At 41.4% G+C, this 18,947-nt stretch overlaps 1 protein-coding gene across 3 annotated transcripts in view; it reads right to left on the reverse strand.

Annotated features, from left to right (window-relative positions):
- The window catches only part of VAV3 (vav guanine nucleotide exchange factor 3), a 166,209-nt gene that overhangs the window by 85,834 nt on the left and 61,428 nt on the right, over window positions 1-18,947 (reverse strand). For all 3 annotated transcript variants that reach the window (XM_040073086.2, XM_040073085.1, XM_040073084.2), the window contains 6 exons: window positions 9,576-9,634; window positions 8,819-8,884; window positions 6,477-6,585; window positions 3,790-3,882; window positions 3,624-3,692; window positions 285-388 (listed from right to left, as the gene is read on the reverse strand). In XM_040073086.2, coding sequence (XP_039929020.1) covers window positions 285-388; window positions 3,624-3,692; window positions 3,790-3,882; window positions 6,477-6,585; window positions 8,819-8,884; window positions 9,576-9,634 — 500 coding nt within the window. The remainder of the gene's footprint in view (window positions 1-284; window positions 389-3,623; window positions 3,693-3,789; window positions 3,883-6,476; window positions 6,586-8,818; window positions 8,885-9,575; window positions 9,635-18,947) is intronic.

An 18,947-nucleotide genomic window follows, 5' to 3' on the forward strand; every position in this document is an offset into this window, starting at 1 on the left:
AAAAAATTAAAAAATGCTGTGCAAAATAAGATAATTAAGTTTCCTTAAAAATATATTTGTTACCAGTCTAAGTAAAAATATTGCCAAAGCTGGGCTAACAAGAGGGAGGGCTCATAAAACAACAGGTTGCATTTTGACTTCCAGGCTCAAAATACCAAAACTAGCTTGATATGGATACTTACTTTTAATTTAATCCCGTTTCAGAATATTTATCAAACAAAAATACAGTAAAATACCAAACTGAACATATATTAGCACAAGTAGTAAGAGTGCTTAAATCTTACCTTTCCTTGTAGTTAATAAAAATTTGATATAGGTTCTGATCATTTTTGTTAACAATGGAATCATTGATGTCCTGTGTAAGATTTCTGTGAATTTTCACCAAATCCTTAAAAACAGTAATGGGGAGAAGAAAAGATTTGTAAAAACAGAATGGCTTAAAGCTTTGAGTATAAAAATAAATTATTTTATGCTAGACCCATTAATTTCAATACATTGGAAAACAGACCATTTGAGAGTAGAATCTAATTTCAAGGTTTGGCACACCTTCTGTATAGTGTAAAAAGAAAAACTAAACTCCAAGAACTACCTATTAGAGACTAATATATTCTAGCTTGGAATGTGCACTGTTAATTCACCTTTATTTTATAATGATAATTTTAAAATTAAGCAAGTCAAGTAAATGCATTAGTGAAAAGCTGAAGTAATGATTCATGTCCCTGAGCTGTGAAAAATTAGTTCTGTACATTACATTGGTCAATTAGTGATGTCCTAATGCTAAATTAACTGCAATCGTAATGAGTTTCCCAATACAGCACACAACTAATGTCTGAGAGAAAGAAAAGAATATTGCAGAAAGATTTGCTCTTTGATTACTGTTGCAACTCTCCTTGCTTATACACTATCATACATAAACTACAGGAGATTGCATCAGCCTTAACACTCTACGGACACTGTCAGAGAATTCACAAGAAATTAAGTCAAAACAGCTTAAGAAGTTTTGAAACCTGGCTAACTGAAAGGTGTATACAGATCACAGGAACAAAAAAGAGAGGACTGCTTACAAGAGCAAAACCATTGGAGATGATTTAATACAAGAAATTATATACTACGAAAACAATATTCAATATTGAACTAAGTTGAAACATTTCACTTCACACTGATGAAAACTAACAGTACACACAAGGTCAATCACATCACTGATGAGGGTGCAGAATCTTGAAACAGATCAAATTAAGTTGCTAGCAACTGCACAGCCTCATCCTCAGAATCTTAAGCTGCAGTACACAGACATTATTACAGAAATGCTTCCCAATTAATGTATTTGGAACAGGAGCACTTTTCCTAAGGAGCACACAGGGACTCAGCTAAGCAATACCCCTGAATAAACAGCTTAATGCTAAGGGGACAATGTCATTTGGGTTTCTATCTCTAATTCAAATCAAGTTTTAAACTAAACTGATGTTAACATCATTTGAAGTTAAATGTTCCAACACTTCAGTATCTGATACATGTACTTTCATCTCTCCTTCTCTCTGTAGGTCCATATATATAATTCACAGGCATGCACAGGTGCTGATATAAGTGCATTCATATAGGGGTGCACAGCACACATAGATGTACATGCAAATGCATATATACATAATATAGACACATATACAGACACAAATACAGAGCTATACACCCACTTTAAAAACAGAACTTAGAAATGTAAGTGCCAATGAAAGGCACTCTCTTTAGACTGGTAATCTGGGGTAATTTGTTTGGAGGGTTTTTTCTTCAAAATGTGGTGTTTTAATATCAGCAGTTGATCCAGCAAGCATCTTTCAGAATCTATTTATAGAATATAACATCAACCTAAGGAAACAATCCTTCACCACAAGCCCTTAAAAGAAGAAAATCCGTTCTGTTCTGAGAACACAGCACTTGCTCCTCAAATCTCACTTTGCTGCAGAGCTCTGTGCAACAGCTATTTTTAGTTTAAAACAAGCTTCCACTGCCCTCCAGCCTTCCTGCTGAGGAACTGCCACACTGACAAGGTCTAAGCAGACAAAGCATTTGCAAATATTTTTGGCTTAGGCAAGTCCTGTCTTTCTTTTAAGGTTATTGGATGTCTATGAAGTGCTCCTGGAGCTGGAAACAAGCAGCATCTTCTAACAGCAGAATACTGAATGCTGACAACAAAAAGCAAAATAAAACACCCAAATATAAGCTTACTATGTGTCTCCCTAGTCTAAAATAAACAGGTTTTGATCTTCCTGAACTTCTGTGATGCCACGCAATCCTTTAACGAGTAGTGAGTGGGCTGACCTCCCTGTTTGTGCTTACAACATTCAACCCTTTTGCAGTTGTTTCCATTGACTGGAAATAAGTCTTTCAATAAAAATAAGTCAATATGCCTGGGCACACAGAGCCTTAGGAAAGAGGTTTACAGTAACTTACGCAGGGCACATCATGGCTTTATTTGCAATGAGTAAGAAATACTAATGCAGGACAGAATTATAAATTTGTTTTCAAAAGCAAAGGGATCTTTGTGGGGAGCTGATGTAATTCAAGAAGACAACTTAGTTACTGATACCTGTGACAGTGTTTTGGACTAATATTCAGAATGGAGGATGTGACAGCAATTAAGAGGCAGAGTGAAAACTTAACTGAGGGAAAAATATGGCAAGGGATCAGGTATCATCTGTATAATAGCGTCACAACTTACCTTCTGTCAGGATGATGCTGGAACAGCAACCAAAATGTTTTTATAGACAGACCAGGCTCTCACAGAATAAAATAAAATCCCCAACATCTCCTCCTACAACCCGAGAGCCTGTTGGACATGCCAGAGATGGCCAAACCAGAGGTGATACTTTACAAGCAATAACAGCTTGATGTGGCCCATGGGCCACACTCTGGGGTGCCTTTCTTTACAAAGGCCTCATAAAAGAACATTGCTTTCATTTGTCTGTGTTGAGAGAGGCTTCAGACCATTTCTGATGTCTTCCTTTAAAGTTAAGACATGCTGAACACTTATCAACTAAAAATATATGTAAATTATCATACTGGTTTGATTAATCCAAAAATAAATGACACAAAGTAGCAATCACAGGAACCACTACTGTCTCACTCAAACAGGGGGCTTCCTAGATAGTTCACTGAGGATTTCCTTATCCTTTCCAGCACCAGATTCTGAAGCCAAAACTATGAGCTGTGTTAACTTTCAAGTGTGTTCAAGGATGTAAGAGCCAGGGCAGCTACAAGGACTTGCAGAGCAGCTACAAATAGTCAGTATACAGTGATAGGTAACTTAGCAGTCACAACCTTGTACCATCATTAAAATATCAGCATCCATTCGAAGATAACCCATTCCTAGAAATTATTAGTTTTAAGGATCAAAGATACTCCAGCTTGTAACAATTCACTATCTCACATACTTATACTATTTATCTTGCCTTATTCCCTCAAGCAGATAAAAAAAAAATTGGTAGGGCACATCTTTTTAAATCAACTAATATGCACATAAACACATCATGCACTGTATTTCAAGTAATAATTTTGCACAGTAACACCTAACACGAATGTATCACAATCATCTATGAACCTCGTATCTGTTCACTAAATATGCAATTACTCACAGGAATGTTGATGAAAACAGTATCAAACTCTGATGCTGACAGAAACCTTTTCAACGGCACCATGAAGAACTGAAAGAAAAAAATATATACATACATTGGCTATTGTAATTCTACCTTCTAGACTGCTATAAAAATGCATATTACAAGTCTCTAAGCAGCGTCTTACTTTCTCGATCGATTCCAGAGTTTCAGTGTACTTCTCTTCAGTTTGCTTTATTTCAGCAAGACAACAGCTTCTTATATCATTTTCAGGACATTTCTGCAATTACAATGGAGTCAAGTTTAAGTCATTAACAGGCACCTAATGGATAACAAATGGGTTTATTTGTTTAGAATTACGCAATTAGGATAACTGCTTCCTGAAATTCTCTGAGTACTGCAGCCTCCAAAGATGACAGCAATAACCAAGAATATTTTAATGTTCAATTAGCTGATGACTTTAGTAAAATCAAAATCAAAGTAATATTATGAAAAGTTAATGTTTAGACATAAAACACTGAAGTATCAGCATATACTTTGGAAGCTGAAATACAAGGTCACATTTAATTTATATCCAGACTAGGAAATCTTATTTAAAAGACTCAGCAGTTAATAATTCCATTAAACTTAATGGGGCTAAATCATGTAAGCAACTTTGCATTGCCATAAATATTGGATACAGTCTAATCCTTGTACTTATTTACAGTTTTTCCACTTTTATTTCTCAAGGGGAGCTTTCTCTTCAGACACAACTGGAGTGTGTCCTCAGATCAGGAAATGCAGTGACCTCAAAAGTTCAACTTTCACATATGCATGTGTCTCCAACAAGACCCTGGGATTTCTTCCATGTAAACCAGCAGACTCATAGGACATGGAAGTAATTATCAGTAATTACATGACTCTATGAAAATTGTTTACAAGCACTCTTACCCAAGATAGGATTTACTGCATTACAGCTTCAATAAAATCCTATTTCAAATAAAAGAGTAAATAACTGGAATATGCTATGGAACCTTACATGTCAAGCAAGGCACAGAAGACCTGGAGATATCAGAGGTCAGTGTGGAGGTTTGACACAGTAACTGGATAGGCTCTTGCAGTTAGAAGCAGTAACTAATCCAAAATATTTTCTCCAACAACAATAAGCAGTACCTTAATAAGCAACAGAACTACAACATCCTTTCTGAAGCCTGTTTATCAATTTGTAACATCCTTCAGTATATCCCTGGTTGTGTCTTACTGATTTTCATAGAGGGTAGAGAATTCCTATGCTGCACATAGACCAGATGACTAGACCTGACTCTAGAGAGAGTCTGGAATATAAATTTAGCATTTCAGTTCTTTCCATTCAGAAACAACACTTTCAGCTTTTGAACAAAAGACTTTTCCAGGAATAACAGAATTTCTAGACTGAAATATTAACATTTAGCTCCTGGTATGTTCAAGAGCTAAACTCCTTCCACTCCCTCTCAGCTGCCAGTCCTACAGACCTGCTAAGCACAGCACAGAGTAAGGCACACCTACACTGTCCACACAGCTCCTATACAGCTTGCCCACCTTAGAGTGGGAAACGTATTCCTACCACCTCAACTACATACCAGGCTGCAAATCACACAGGTACATAAAACCTGGTCACTGCTTTGGCTGATCGCCTTTACCCTTCTCTCCTTGTCTCTATGTGACTTTACAACCAGTTTGTACAAGTGGAACTCAGCTTCTCACTCTCATTTACCAGGTGCTGCAATTTCACAAATTACTCTTGAAAACCCAATTTTTGCAGTTCTTCATTTTTGCACAATGAATGTTAAGGTTCCATCTATATCAGATGCAAACACAAGTAACCATTTTGCAAAAATACAGTCTTATCAGAAGAACTGTGCTTTGTGAGCATCATCATGGTCACCCTCATCTCAAATCTATCATTTATTCCTGAATTCTTTTGTAGAGGGAAGGAGACACTGTCACAGTTAATTGTAGTTAATCTCCATAAAGAATTAGAATTTGACATTATTTAGACTTTCAGCTATTTTTTGCCTTTAGTCAGTACTGTCCAAAACATTCTGAGTATTTGCCCAATTATAGAAGTTGCTGTACTTAATAGTTTATATCCATTTGCAAAATTTGGACATTTGCTGTTCATCATTACTCAAACGAGCAATGCAAACAAATCTTGGCATTCCAGTTAGAAGCATTCACTTCAGTTCTGTGCTCACCTAACCCAAACAGATCACTAACAGACACTTTTGGCAGAAATTGACATATCCATTTTTCTATCCACACCACAAACACCTACAATTTGAGTGCAATAAACAAAAGGAAAGAGGAAGTAAGAAAACATGTGATACCAGTCACAGGTAAGAAAAGCCGGCCTCTGAAGTTCAGCTACTCCTAGAGAAAACTTAGTGGAACATAATGACATAGTGCAACATAATGACAACCTAATGATCAACAAAACCTATATGTGGTTGAATAAGCAGGGAATTCATTAGTTTGAAACTTGCTAGCCTAGTTATCCAAACTATGGCTGAAATATCATCATACATAATCATTTCACAAAATTGTTACAATTTTGCAGGTAGGACACTTTCAAGTAAGCAATTCAACAAACTGCTCTTAAAACAGTAGGTAAATTTTACTACTCAAAACCAAAGTAATTACTGTACCTCATTTAAAAATCTTTTTTTTTTTTTTAAGCTCCCCATAGTTAATGTTCACCCCTTTACCCAAACAGCCTGCAAAGTCTCACACAGGAGATAAAGCTCTGAGCATGCAGCTGAGCAGGAGCTTCACTGAAACCATCTATAGAGACATCATTTCAACTTGCAAAAAGTTAACTGCTATTATTGCAAAGCTGCCAGGAACTGGAAAACATACAGGTTGCTGTGCTGCTTCATCCTTCATTAGGTCTTCATAAACTTCCCCGCCTTCATCTTCTCCATAGACACAATCATACAACTCCTCATCTTCCTCAACACCAGTTTCACTGGAAAGACAAGACAAGAAACAAACTGTGCAGCACAAAGTACCACAAGCTCTGCACGATATCAATTAATAGAATATCTAATGAAAATAACTCATAAGGGAAAATTAGGTCCCTTAATTTTCTTTTCTCAATTTATTTAAAATACATTTTATAAAATCAACACAATACTGAAGACTACATGAATTTAGAACCACATGGGAACTAACCAGACAGCAAAAGCAACACCTCAGGACAGTTTTGTCATAAGCTACAATCCAGCTGCCCTCTTCCCCCTGACCCGTTTCCCACCACATCCAGGGAAGAGGAGCTGCCTCTCCTTACTGCCTGGCATGCCACTACACTGGGATGTGGGACACTGTCACAGGGCTTCTTCCTGCCTGAAGAAAGGACAACACTGGGTAAAATACACCAAAGACTGCAGAGCCAGCACTCAGGCACTGTACCTCCACATCATAAACCAGAATCTGGAACACCTCACGCAACCTTCAGCTCCACAAAAATGAAAAAAGGAACCAATCAAACTGAAAACCAGTTCAATGAAACCGAGTATGCACAAGTGATGCCCTCCAATTACCCAGACTGCAGAAATAAAGCAGAAAGTCAATGCTCAACTCTACCCTCAGCTAATGCAGCTTCATTACAGTCAGCCCTGCTAGAGTGTTACCTGCTTTGTGCTAGGACTGTATCAAGCCCATAATATCTTTCATTCCTATTTCTTAGGGTACATCTACAAAAGAACACTAAATGATATTGAAAGCAGTCGAGTCACAATAACAGTATAGAAACTGGATCAGATATGCTGACAATTTTGAGGTTTTTTTCCTGTTGGAAGACAGCACTGAAATCCTTCAGAGTAAAAACCAACAAGTTATTCCAGCATTCTACTTCCCAGCAGCAGGGATGGTGTGCTAGCACTTCTCATTAAACACTGGCAGCTGTCAGATGCAGCAGACACGATCCATTCTACCACCTCTGCTCCAGGGGAAAAAGCTGGCAAAAAGGCAGGATAAGGATAGAAACATTTAACTGCTACAGCTCTTTCTGACAAAAAGACTTAATTTTAAATTTTTTAGACACCATTTAAACTCAGGGACAATTAAATTAATTTCAAATAAACTTACTAATAATTGAGGGAAACTAAAAAATGTGGGCCGTCTGCACCATTCACTGGCACATTTGTTTCTTATTCTTGAATTGCTTCCTCCACAATTGAGACATCATGCAACTATTAAATTTCCATTAATAATATTCATAATTTGTTGCACAAGAAGAGTTACGAATCAATTTCATTGGTATGATTTGTTAGCTTTTCTTTAAAATGAAAGACTGTCTCACAATGCTGAATTTACACACCCATTTAAGAACTGGTGGAAACACTATTTTCAAGCAGTTATAATGCCACCACATCTAAGAGATAAGGACATCACCTCTTGCTCACTGGGGTCTCAAATGAGACTGGGACTCCTGCCTTCTGCACGCTCTGTTACACAGAGTGCAAAGCAATTATCCATGAGCCAGTCAGCCAGCTGCAGGGACGAGGACAAGCTTTGCAGGGAAAGTGGTAAATTGAGCAATGCCAATCATGGTGAGGTTTCCCTTCTTTAAAGGCACTGAAGTGACAAATCCCTGGTGTGAACAGCAGCTTCTTTCCCACACCACAACAAGCGACATGCAGTGGGTGCTGGTGAACTTTGAGCCTGGGAACAGTGAGCTCTGACCTAGCTCTTGTCCAACATTATTCCTCATGGATCTGCAGAGATCCCAGCCACAGGACACAAGAGTACCCTGACAATCCTGCAAACACTTACCCAGAAGAGGTAAATGCACTCACATTAAGAATTCCACAGACTTTAGGGAAAAGATCCACTTGAATTATCATCCAAACATGCATTCTCTTTGCAAGTTCAAGACAATTTCCTTGAGTCCCTTACAAGTGATATTGCACTCTTCTGAAAGCATTCTTATAGTACTGACAGGTAACTTAAAAATGCATTCTTTATTTACTTTACTATCAGCACCCTCTATGAAACATGCTGCTTTATACACACAACTGTATCCTAATAATTAAAAAATTTTCATAGTTAGTTCTTCCTGGTCAGCATGATGACTAACAAAATATTTACAAATTAAATAAATATCCCATTCTCATCAAAACTGTATTTTCTACAACACAATACAAACAATAGCAAGCAACTGAAAGACAAAACCTGTAACTAATATATTTACAACGTACTCTATTAAATCAGGAAGACCTTTGTAGATATCTTCATCATCAACACTTTCTTCTGTAGGGAAGGGCCTATAGAAAGAAAAAAGCATTAATTAGAGACACCACTAGCCTAGTCACATAGTGTATTTCTGTTTGGTTTCCAAAATTTTCACACAGATTATTGTATGCTAATATGCTTATATGTTCCCCCATTTCTCTGATGAGCAGTATATGTGTATTTACACTTCATTGTGCAGATTGACAACGTAATAATTTCCCATTGGACACAGTTGTTATAAACCGCCAGTAATACACATCACTGACATTTCTCAACTAGAAAAAATCATCAAAACTTTCAGGTTTGATCTGGTTGGGCTTTTTTGGTTTCTTTTTGAAAACAAGAACCTCACAAACTTGGCCAATTTTTCTGATTTTTTAAAAGCAAGAAAGAAGAGAAACCCCATTTTGTCTTTATATAAATCAGCACTGCATCAGTTTGACTTCTGATCCCTGTGTCACGATTATCACACAAGTTCACCTCTGTTTCAGCACGGGCAGTACACATAACTCAGACCCTTCAGGCAGTGCACCAGAGGGAGCAGATACCTTTCATGACTCCTCAGAGGTCCAGAGCCTCACTTAGCGGCCCACCTGGCACTCTGGCTTACAGCTAGAGAAGTTCTCAGTGGGGGAACACAGCCCACACCGCCTCTAACAACTTTTCCAAAGAGCATCACACCAAGAGGCATTACTCCCACCATTCCCCACGGCAATAACACACCTTATTCCTGTGCCTAGTGCAATAGGGGTGCGGGAAAGCTTAGAAAGCGTTTCTATCACCTGCAGAAGAGGGAAACAAACTATGATTAGTTGTAGAACAAAAGGAAAAAAATAATAATCATTTCGTTCTCTATTGTTTCACTATCAGCAGCAGTACTTCAAATCAAAGTCTATAAATCCGTCTGTCCCAAACGGCCAATTGGACCTGGGTGCGCTCGTAACCGAATTCCGCCCTCCCCCTGCTCAGGGCTGAGACAGCGGCGTCCGTGCGGGTGCGGGCCGGAGCGGCCGCGCCGTGGCGCACGGCGGGCGGCAGAGGGAGCCAGAGGCCGCGGCGGCAGAGGGAGCCAGAGGCCGCGGCGGCAGAGGGAGCCAGAGGCCGCGGCGGCAGAGGGAGCCAGAGGCCGCGGCGGCAGAGGGAGCCAGAGGCCGCGGCGGCAGAGGGAGCCAGAGGCCGCGGCGGCAGAGGGAGCCAGAGGCCGCGGCGGCAGAGGGAGCCAGAGGCCGCGGCGGCAGAGGGAGCCAGAGGCCGCGGCGGCAGAGGGAGCCAGAGGCCGCGGCGGCAGAGGGAGCCAGAGGCCGCGGCGGCAGAGGGAGCCAGAGGCCGCGGCGGCAGAGGGAGCCAGAGGCCGCGGCGGCAGAGGGAGCCAGAGGCCGCGGCGGCAGAGGGAGCCAGAGGCCGCGGCGGCAGAGGGAGCCAGAGGCCGCGGCGGCAGAGGGAGCCAGAGGCCGCGGCGGCAGAGGGAGCCAGAGGCCGCGGCGGCAGAGGGAGCCAGAGGCCGCGGCGGCAGAGGGAGCCAGAGGCCGCGGCGGCAGAGGGAGCCAGAGGCCGCGGCGGCAGAGGGAGCCAGAGGCCGCGGCGGCAGAGGGAGCCAGAGGCCGCGGCGGCAGAGGGAGCCAGAGGCCGCGGCGGCAGAGGGAGCCAGAGGCCGCGGCGGCAGAGGGAGCCAGAGGCCGCGGCGGCAGAGGGAGCCAGAGGCCGCGGCGGCAGAGGGAGCCAGAGGCCGCGGCGGCAGAGGGAGCCAGAGGCCGCGGCGGCAGAGGGAGCCAGAGGCCGCGGCGGCAGAGGGAGCCAGAGGCCGCGGCGGCAGAGGGAGCCAGAGGCCGCGGCGGCAGAGGGAGCCAGAGGCCGCGGCGGCAGAGGGAGCCAGAGGCCGCGGCGGCAGAGGGAGCCAGAGGCCGCGGCGGCAGAGGGAGCCAGAGGCCGCGGCGGCAGAGGGAGCCAGAGGCCGCGGCGGCAGAGGGAGCCAGAGGCCGCGGCGGCAGCGCCGGGGGAGCGCGGCGCCCGCAGCGCCCGGCAACGAGCGGAGCCGAGCCGAGCCGAGCCCGCTGCCGCCGCAGCAGCCCCGAGCCCCTCCTGCTGCCCGGGACACGGCAGCACGCCGCAGGAGCTCACCCTAGAGAATAGAGACTATCTCCCGTACCCGCTGAGGTCACACACCGAGCATCAGGAAAGGTAGAACACACACACAAATGTCGTCGGTTTGCTGGCGGCTGAATTAATGCAAGACCTGCTTTGACACTGCCTGGCAAGTCCTCCCCGTCATAACTATTTACTCATACTCAGATATGCAAGTCTTACTTGCTAGAGAGAGAAAATGACCCAAAATGCCACCCTGCCTGAATTTCCGTAATTCCAGTGACGAGGTTTCCCCTGAACTCCTCAGACGTTTCAGCCTGTATATTTTCAAATCAAAATCCATATTAAGCTGAAATCTCCAAAGAAGGGTTTTACCAGCAGTATCAAAATTCAGTACAGCAATTCTACATTTCACAGGCATTTGGGAATAATCTACAATTTCAGTTGTTTGTTTTTTAAGTTCTAATTACAAGACTACCATGACCATAAAAGAGTTAAAAGTGCATCTCTCAAAGGAAAGAAAATGACACGTTTACAAAGGAGAATGACAAAGTAAAAACCACAGAGAAATATCACAAACTACAGCTTAAACTGAAGTTACAAAGCCTCCACAGTGAACAATATTTCATAGGCAGATGAGCAAAATTAAGAATGAATGTTAGACTAATCCTGTGAAAGCAATATTTGGAGTTCATTTAAGCAGCTGTGAAAATTAATGCCACAAAAATATCTCGTTTTGCCTTACAGCAAAGAATAATAAAAACAACGTGATGCTATTAACATAATCAAAGATAGGGGCACATATTTCCCCTCTGAACAGAAGAAATGCAATACGGTCTAGAATAACCTTTAGAAACTGTGAATAAAAGTTGATTGAATAAATTACAGAATTAATTTAAAACTATTTCACATTAATCAAAAGGTCGAAAGGGAAAAAGACTCCTTAAACAAGTCTTACTGTTGCAGGGCTGTTCTGGTTTCTGTAGCAGACCAGAACCTGCCCCTGCACACCTGTGAGAATCCCAGCAAGGGGCTGCAAGCAGCACTGAGCCACACGAGACACAGTGCTGGGGGATTCAATGGCAGAGTGATCTGTCCTGACACATGGGTGGGCACTGATTGATCGGCAAAATCACAGGAGGCTTAATGGTTCTCCAAACAAAGAGGGGCAAGTCTGGTGAACTGAACATCCCTTACTTGTTTCAACATGATATTTCCCAGCATACAAAAAGCCTTTTGCAAACTATTCCACCCACGCAGACCCTTTTCCTTAGAGGGATTCTCACTTATCTAGCCTAATCAAACCCAGCAGACATATAGCTTACTCTTCACAGCTAATTACAGTTGCTTCAAGATAACATTAAAAAAAAAAAAAAAAAAGCTGTAGAAATAAAATCACAAATTTTAGGAAGGTAACTAGCAAATGTTATTCCCAAAGTGTACTGCCAAGTTACATTTTAGATCTATCAATATGATCACAAACAAAAGCAAGATTTATAAATAAGAGGAACAGAAAAGCTTTTTCAGGAATTGCTGTGAAAACCTGGAGGGGGCAGGCACAGAGGCCCAAAATGACACCCACACACACCGGGGAAACCAGAGAAGTATTTACCAGAAAACGTGCAGAAAAGAGGACAGAGAAAGGAACTGTACGACTAGAGACGACAGATGACTACAAGAATCTTCCCTGCTTTTAGAACAGAAACCAGTAAGCATTCCAGTCTCTACTAACAATTAGAACACAAATTCAACTTCCACAGAATAAAAGATAATGCTTACCCATTGAACCACTCCTATCAAACCACAGCTTAAAACAGCACTGTCAAGAAAGAGAACTATGTCTATTGAGCAGCATTTTTCTTACAGTTGTGGTTTCCCTAAAAAATTCTGAGAAAATGTCAAGAATACTTAAACCAGTAATCACACATGGAATTACCACTTCTGGTCAACACACTATACCAATAACATATACATGTAAATGTATTTGCTGCAACAAACAGCGGGGCAAAGCAAGATTCTCCTCCCATTGGAAATTTCAATTCTTTGGTCCTGAGCCACTGCAGAAACAACTAAGAATTCCCAAATTTCAAGTCATACCGTGGGGATGACTGCAGTCATGTATGGACTGAGTTGTCTGATAAACAAACAGAACTTCAATAGACATTTAGCAAAACCAACTTAAATGCAGCAAAACGTCTGAATTTTCAATAACTGACAAAAGAAAGACTCAGGAATTTTTCAGAACAGCGCTAGTTTGAAGCCCTCTGCAGTTGATGGGAGGGAACCTATAATATTGTGCAATTCTGAACTCCAAAATTACAATGTACGATACACATTAAAGTCCCTAACATTCAATATAGCACTTTGCATGTGCTTTTTTTGCTTTGCTCTCTTCCTTTCAGAAGAGCTTTTATCCCTTTTATGCATTTAACCCTAAATGATCACCCAGCTCTCTTCCATAGCCAGGACTGACAGATGCTCCTGTACTTTGAATGAGGCTTGACTGGATCTTGGTTTAAGTGCAAGTAGCACTCCTTGCTTTTACAAAGTCCAGAACAACAGGAATTCCATAGCTGGTGCTGCTCTGCAACAAACATATGTACAAAGGGCTGCAGAGCTTTGCACACACACTACCACCAGGAACAGTCAGCAAAAAACAGGTACTGAGTAAAGATTCCTAACTGATGTTCTGGCCAGCTACAACACACACAAAAAAAAAAAACTCGAAAACATCCCACAACGACTACATTCCTTCACACTGAAAAGTTCAATAAGTCTATGATTTGCCTGCAGGCAACCTGACACTGGGAGATATTAGCAAGAGGCTTCCAGGCATAAAAGGAAGCCTTACTGCACCCACCTCAGTTCAGCTCCTTTGCACTGCCTAACACGAGACAGAGGTTAAGCAGGTCTTTAGAAGTCACATCAAAGTCACCACTCACTTCAAGAAGATGTGAGCATCCAAGTTTGTTTTTCTGTACATAGCCAGTTTATGCAAAATATGACATGAAATTCAAATCTACAGTGCTGGAAGAGGAAGCACACCTCAGCCCACACCCTGGTGAGTGGCTCTGCTCCTCATTCATGTTTCAGGCACTGCTGGCAAGAGCAATGGTTTCACACTGTACATTAACTCTTTACTTCATTAGGAATTCTAACAGCTTCTTTGGTTTTTAGTCAGGTATTTATTATGGCTTAACTTGACTTACAGTTGTAGATCAGACTCTCCAGTCTATGTAAGACCTTTCATGTGCCTTGTCAAAACATTATTTTGTAATTTCCTGCAGCCATACCCTTCAGTTAATCACATCAGATATTCCTGTGTCTGCTTACAGCAGCAGTACACTAGAGGGACTGTTTTACTACTTTCCATACCAGTAGTGTGTCTGAGTCCAAAATGCCCCTTTCTCTAGTATTTTAGTGGTGTCTCTTTTTAATCTTGTTTCTTTAAAAAGAACTTGCAAATCATGCTGTTAAAGAACAGATTAAGCACATTCCAAAAGTACTTTTCCACTTTTAGAAGAAACAGAAGTAAATCATTTTGCAACTCACTGTCTCCCCAGTCAAGCAATAATTCCATGCTACTGACAGCTGCTGTAAGGACTGTGCCCATACTCATATTTCTGATATTTACCTAAATTGAGAATTTTAAGTGATCAACAAATATTGATGGCAACACTTTCATAGCTTATGCCAATAAAACCTAGAAAGACTCACTTGTGTTTAGATCATCAAAGCAGTTACTACCACGCATGCACTTAAATCAGGATGTGTTTTCCTAAAACACGGTAAAAGTCAGAGCTCTGGGCAGATCATGAAAAGTAAAAAAAAACAGTGCATCTAGAAATCCACTGTTTCTGGAGAACGCAAAATCATGAATTCTCTGCATCATGGGGTGAGGCTCTTATGAGGCCAATTTTAAGTGCCATGTGTGCAGAACACTTGAAAGCCAGAAGTGCCAGTCATGCCCACATGCTGACTGAGTTCTCATGAAGCTGTTTTCACTCATTCACCAGACTGGTGAGGAGGAGGAGGGGAAAGAGAAACATCATTTTGCATCTCCGTCGCTCAGAGATAAGGTGAAAATACAATATGTAAATATAGTCTCCACTTACTTATATTAATAAAGGTTTATCTTTTACAAGCATAGCATTAACCAGGCCCTGGACAACCCTAAATCAATACTTTATTTGGCACAGAGGGGAGTGGGTAGCAGTTGAAATATATATATTAATTAACATGCATTAATATTGTACACTAATCCATCATTAACTTTTGAAAAAAAAGACCTCTAGGAACTGCTACATTTCCATGTTACTTGGTTAACAGATGGAAAAAAAAAAGGGGGGGGAGGAGGAAGAAAATACATTAAGCCAGAGAACTCCAGGGTGATTACACAGCTGCTGATCTAATGAGCATGTTATTCCAAGTAAAGCGTGTTCATAAGTTAAATTGAACATTTTCTCTCCTTCTGCCTTGTTCGGGTACCGTGTTAGTAGTTCATGTTAGTTTCAGTTAGTTTTAATCAAACCACAAGCCTCTAGGGAAAGAGAAAGGATGGGAGCTTTTCAAAAAGGCAAAATGAATGAAAACGCCTTAGAATTAAAGGAAAGAAGGGAGGAAAAAAAAAAAAAAGCCCCCCCAAAAACAGAAAGAGTTAAAAAAAGACCTGACCTAAAAGCAAACCTTTGTTTCACCTACTGGCACCTCTAACAGGCCCTTAAAAACAAAAACCAGATTTCAAATGCCAGCTGTGCAAATATGCCTCTACTAAATACTGTTGTGGCATGCACTGAAGTGTCAAAGCCATACAGAAACACAGATTATGAAAGACAATTTACAGCCTTGGCACCTGCACAAACACCTCCTTAGGAACAGGACAGAGGGCAGACCTCCAGCAGGTAGAAATGTCATCATCTGTGTTTCATTACACGCAGCTTCGCATATAGCTATATCCTAATTTTCACCTCATTCAGATAATGAGATCCAGGCTTTAGGTGTGGATTGAACTGATAGGTGCAATCTGAAGGAAAGACACAGACTTCCTTTCCACTGGGGCGATCACCAGCTGCGGGAGGCTGCCTGTTTTCTCATTGACACCACCTTCAGCCATCCTGATTCTGGATCTCTCGTTGCCCAAATCCATTCTCCCATTTCCACTGAACTACGCCCTAAGGAAACACATCTGAGGACTACTTCATCCCTCTTTCCCATCAAGGCTTAGCACTGGCATAGGAGCATTAAGAAAAATAGACCAACTGTCCCAGGGAACCACGGCAGAGAAATCCACAACCCCGAGCCAAGTCTTTGTGACTGACGGGAGCCTGCCAGCAACTGCGGAAAAAGGGTTTGAAACCAGGTGCCAAATGCTTTCATGCAGAGGCAGCAAGGGTACAACTGCTGTAAAAGCTGGTTTTGGCAGTCATGCACGTTTCCTCTGAGCACTGAGCCCCAGCTCCAGCTGTGAGAGGAGTGCTCAAAGGTGCTGTTGTGCTGCAGGGGAAGCCTGGCTGGCTCTGGGCATGCAGACCTTCATACCCTACACACATTGACCTAGGGAAGTCTCACCTTGGACACATTCTCCCTAGTGTCAGTGTCTCCACAATGAAGTGGCAGGAAAGATTCTCCAGAGTAGAGAGGGGGGAAAAAAAAAAAAAAAAAAAAAAAAAAAAAAAAAAAAAAAAAGGCAAAGACAAAATCCTCCTGGGTGTTGCCGATCTGTGCGTAGATAAGCTAAATACAGAGATGCAAACCGCTGGGACTTCAAGAGCCCCAGGGAAATCAACAGCTACAGAAGATGCAACTTTTTCTCCAAAGTCTTCTAAGAAGGAGAAGTGAGACAGGCAGTTTGGAACTAGGAAGGCAGACAAAACTTGCAGAACAAATTTTTTAGAAACCACTCAAAGATATGAGGACAGATGACCTGCTGTCCAAAGGACAGGTTGATACCAAGAATATTTACCCCCACTTTGTACACCGAGCATTTTACTCCTTTTAGCAGAAGTGACAACTCTGATCACGCAAACTTCAGAACTACAACAGTGGGAGTAGCTGACAGAACTGCACACATGAATCCTAAACATTAAAGGAGAAAAACCAAAACCAAATGCTCTCTGGGAATCTGTAAAACTCAATATTATGTTGTTAGAACTTAAATGAGCAAGTCTTGACTAATCAATATCCAACAATGGACACAAATGTACACATTTTTAAAAATTTTGTTTAAAACCCCATTTTTCAAATTTTAGGTCTCTGACAAGGCTTCAGGCACTAGCCCAAAAGGTTCCCTAGATAGCTCTGCTCTTACAGGGAAATGAAAAAGTTTAAATTGCACAAGCAGCACCATCGTGCTCATCCCTTGGTTCATTTTGTCCGCAAAGCCGAGACTCCCTAACGCAAGCATGGAGGGAAGGAGTTCGAGCAGCTGCTTCCTGTCTGAAGCTCGTGGTTTTGATTCTTTGAATACCTCCCAGCCCTCACCCTGCCTGCTGGGGTGTTAAGTTTGGGGCTGGTATTTTGGTTGGGTTGTTGTTGGTTTTTTTTTTCCTTTTTAAGACCTTGCTTAAAGAATGACAACCTTACTTTAAGCATTGCTGTGTTATAAACACTGCAACTAACAGCATAAGCGCAGACTGCCTCAGAGCACAGTGTCCTTTTAAACATGCAACTGGAGTTTGTCCTTGCTGGTGCATTTACTACATTTCAGGTTTTGCATGGAGGGCAAAAGGGTACAAAAGGATGTTCCTAGGACAGTGCTGCAAAACCTATCTGCTATTAAGTCATTCCAGTTCCCTTCAGAATAAACACTACAAGGATAACCTATACTTAGACACAGTATCTTCCAGCTGTATTCAGCTTTGATCAAGTGCTTGTTTTCAATGCTTTTTGAACACTCTTACTGATGATACCGTCATTTTTTACCATATTTTATATGGGCCGTAACAGTAATCAATCATGAAAGAAATGCATTTTTCCTGCATTTTAACAGGATATTTTAATACTATTTTAATTTTTTTACCTAAGCATTCCTTTTAAAATCCCTAATGATTGAACAAGGAGAATATCAAAGGTGTTCAGACTTTGGACAGGTAGGTTTTTTTAAATAGGAAAGGATGTAAATCAGTGCTGTGTGTTTTCCCAAGTTACATTTCTTTTGTCTCTGCCCTTTAACAGACTTCAGAAGACTATTTTTACATGTTTCAAAAAGAACAAGCAAATCCTCTAAACTGCAACCACCAGTTTGTACATTTTATATATACATTTTGTGTTCGTGACCTTGGATGTTTAAAATTGGCATACAGATATTTTAGAAGGAAATTAGTGCTTACATATTGATTACTGATTGCACCTCCAACACTGTTTTAGGTATGCGTCCTGCAGTTTAAGTGACATGTGGGTTCCTCACTCCCACTGCGTTATTTCACTTTAATATTTAAACAGACTCTTGGTCAATTTTGATCCTTGCAAGAACAATACTCAGAGGAGGCTGTGCAATGGAGTTTTTCTTCCTCTCTTCTGCTAAAAGCAGAGGAAGAGTTTTTCTTCCTGTCTTGGGTGAACCAGTCACTTCCACACTTCTCTCTTCCCTGAGTTTACTTCAACCACTGGCTGCACAAATTTAATTAGTGTATGGCTTTGCTCAGTGCTACCAAGTCACACCTGAACCATGACTTGAATGTACTCCAGTACACAATCAATGAAGACAAGAATATTTATTAGGCATAAATGCACAATATACATCTGCAAGAAAAAAATATTCCCTTCTGCAGTGCAAAGGGAAGTGAGTTGTTCTCTTTGCTGCAGTTAGCCTCCAAGTGGCCCACAGCCATTGAAAGACTTCACACTCCTAGGAGATCTCTCTACCAGAAGACACAAGGGATTAGATTGGTCTAAACAGAAAAGCACTTGCCTCCAACGCTACCAAGAGACACACCGTAAACAGGATGGTATAACTCAGACATTTCACTGTCTTCCACTCATTTTAAAAATCATCAGCTTTGATACGGGATTAAA

This window comes from Hirundo rustica, chromosome 9, assembly GCF_015227805.2.
Source record: "Hirundo rustica isolate bHirRus1 chromosome 9, bHirRus1.pri.v3, whole genome shotgun sequence".
NCBI classification, from domain to species: domain Eukaryota; kingdom Metazoa; phylum Chordata; class Aves; order Passeriformes; family Hirundinidae; genus Hirundo; species Hirundo rustica.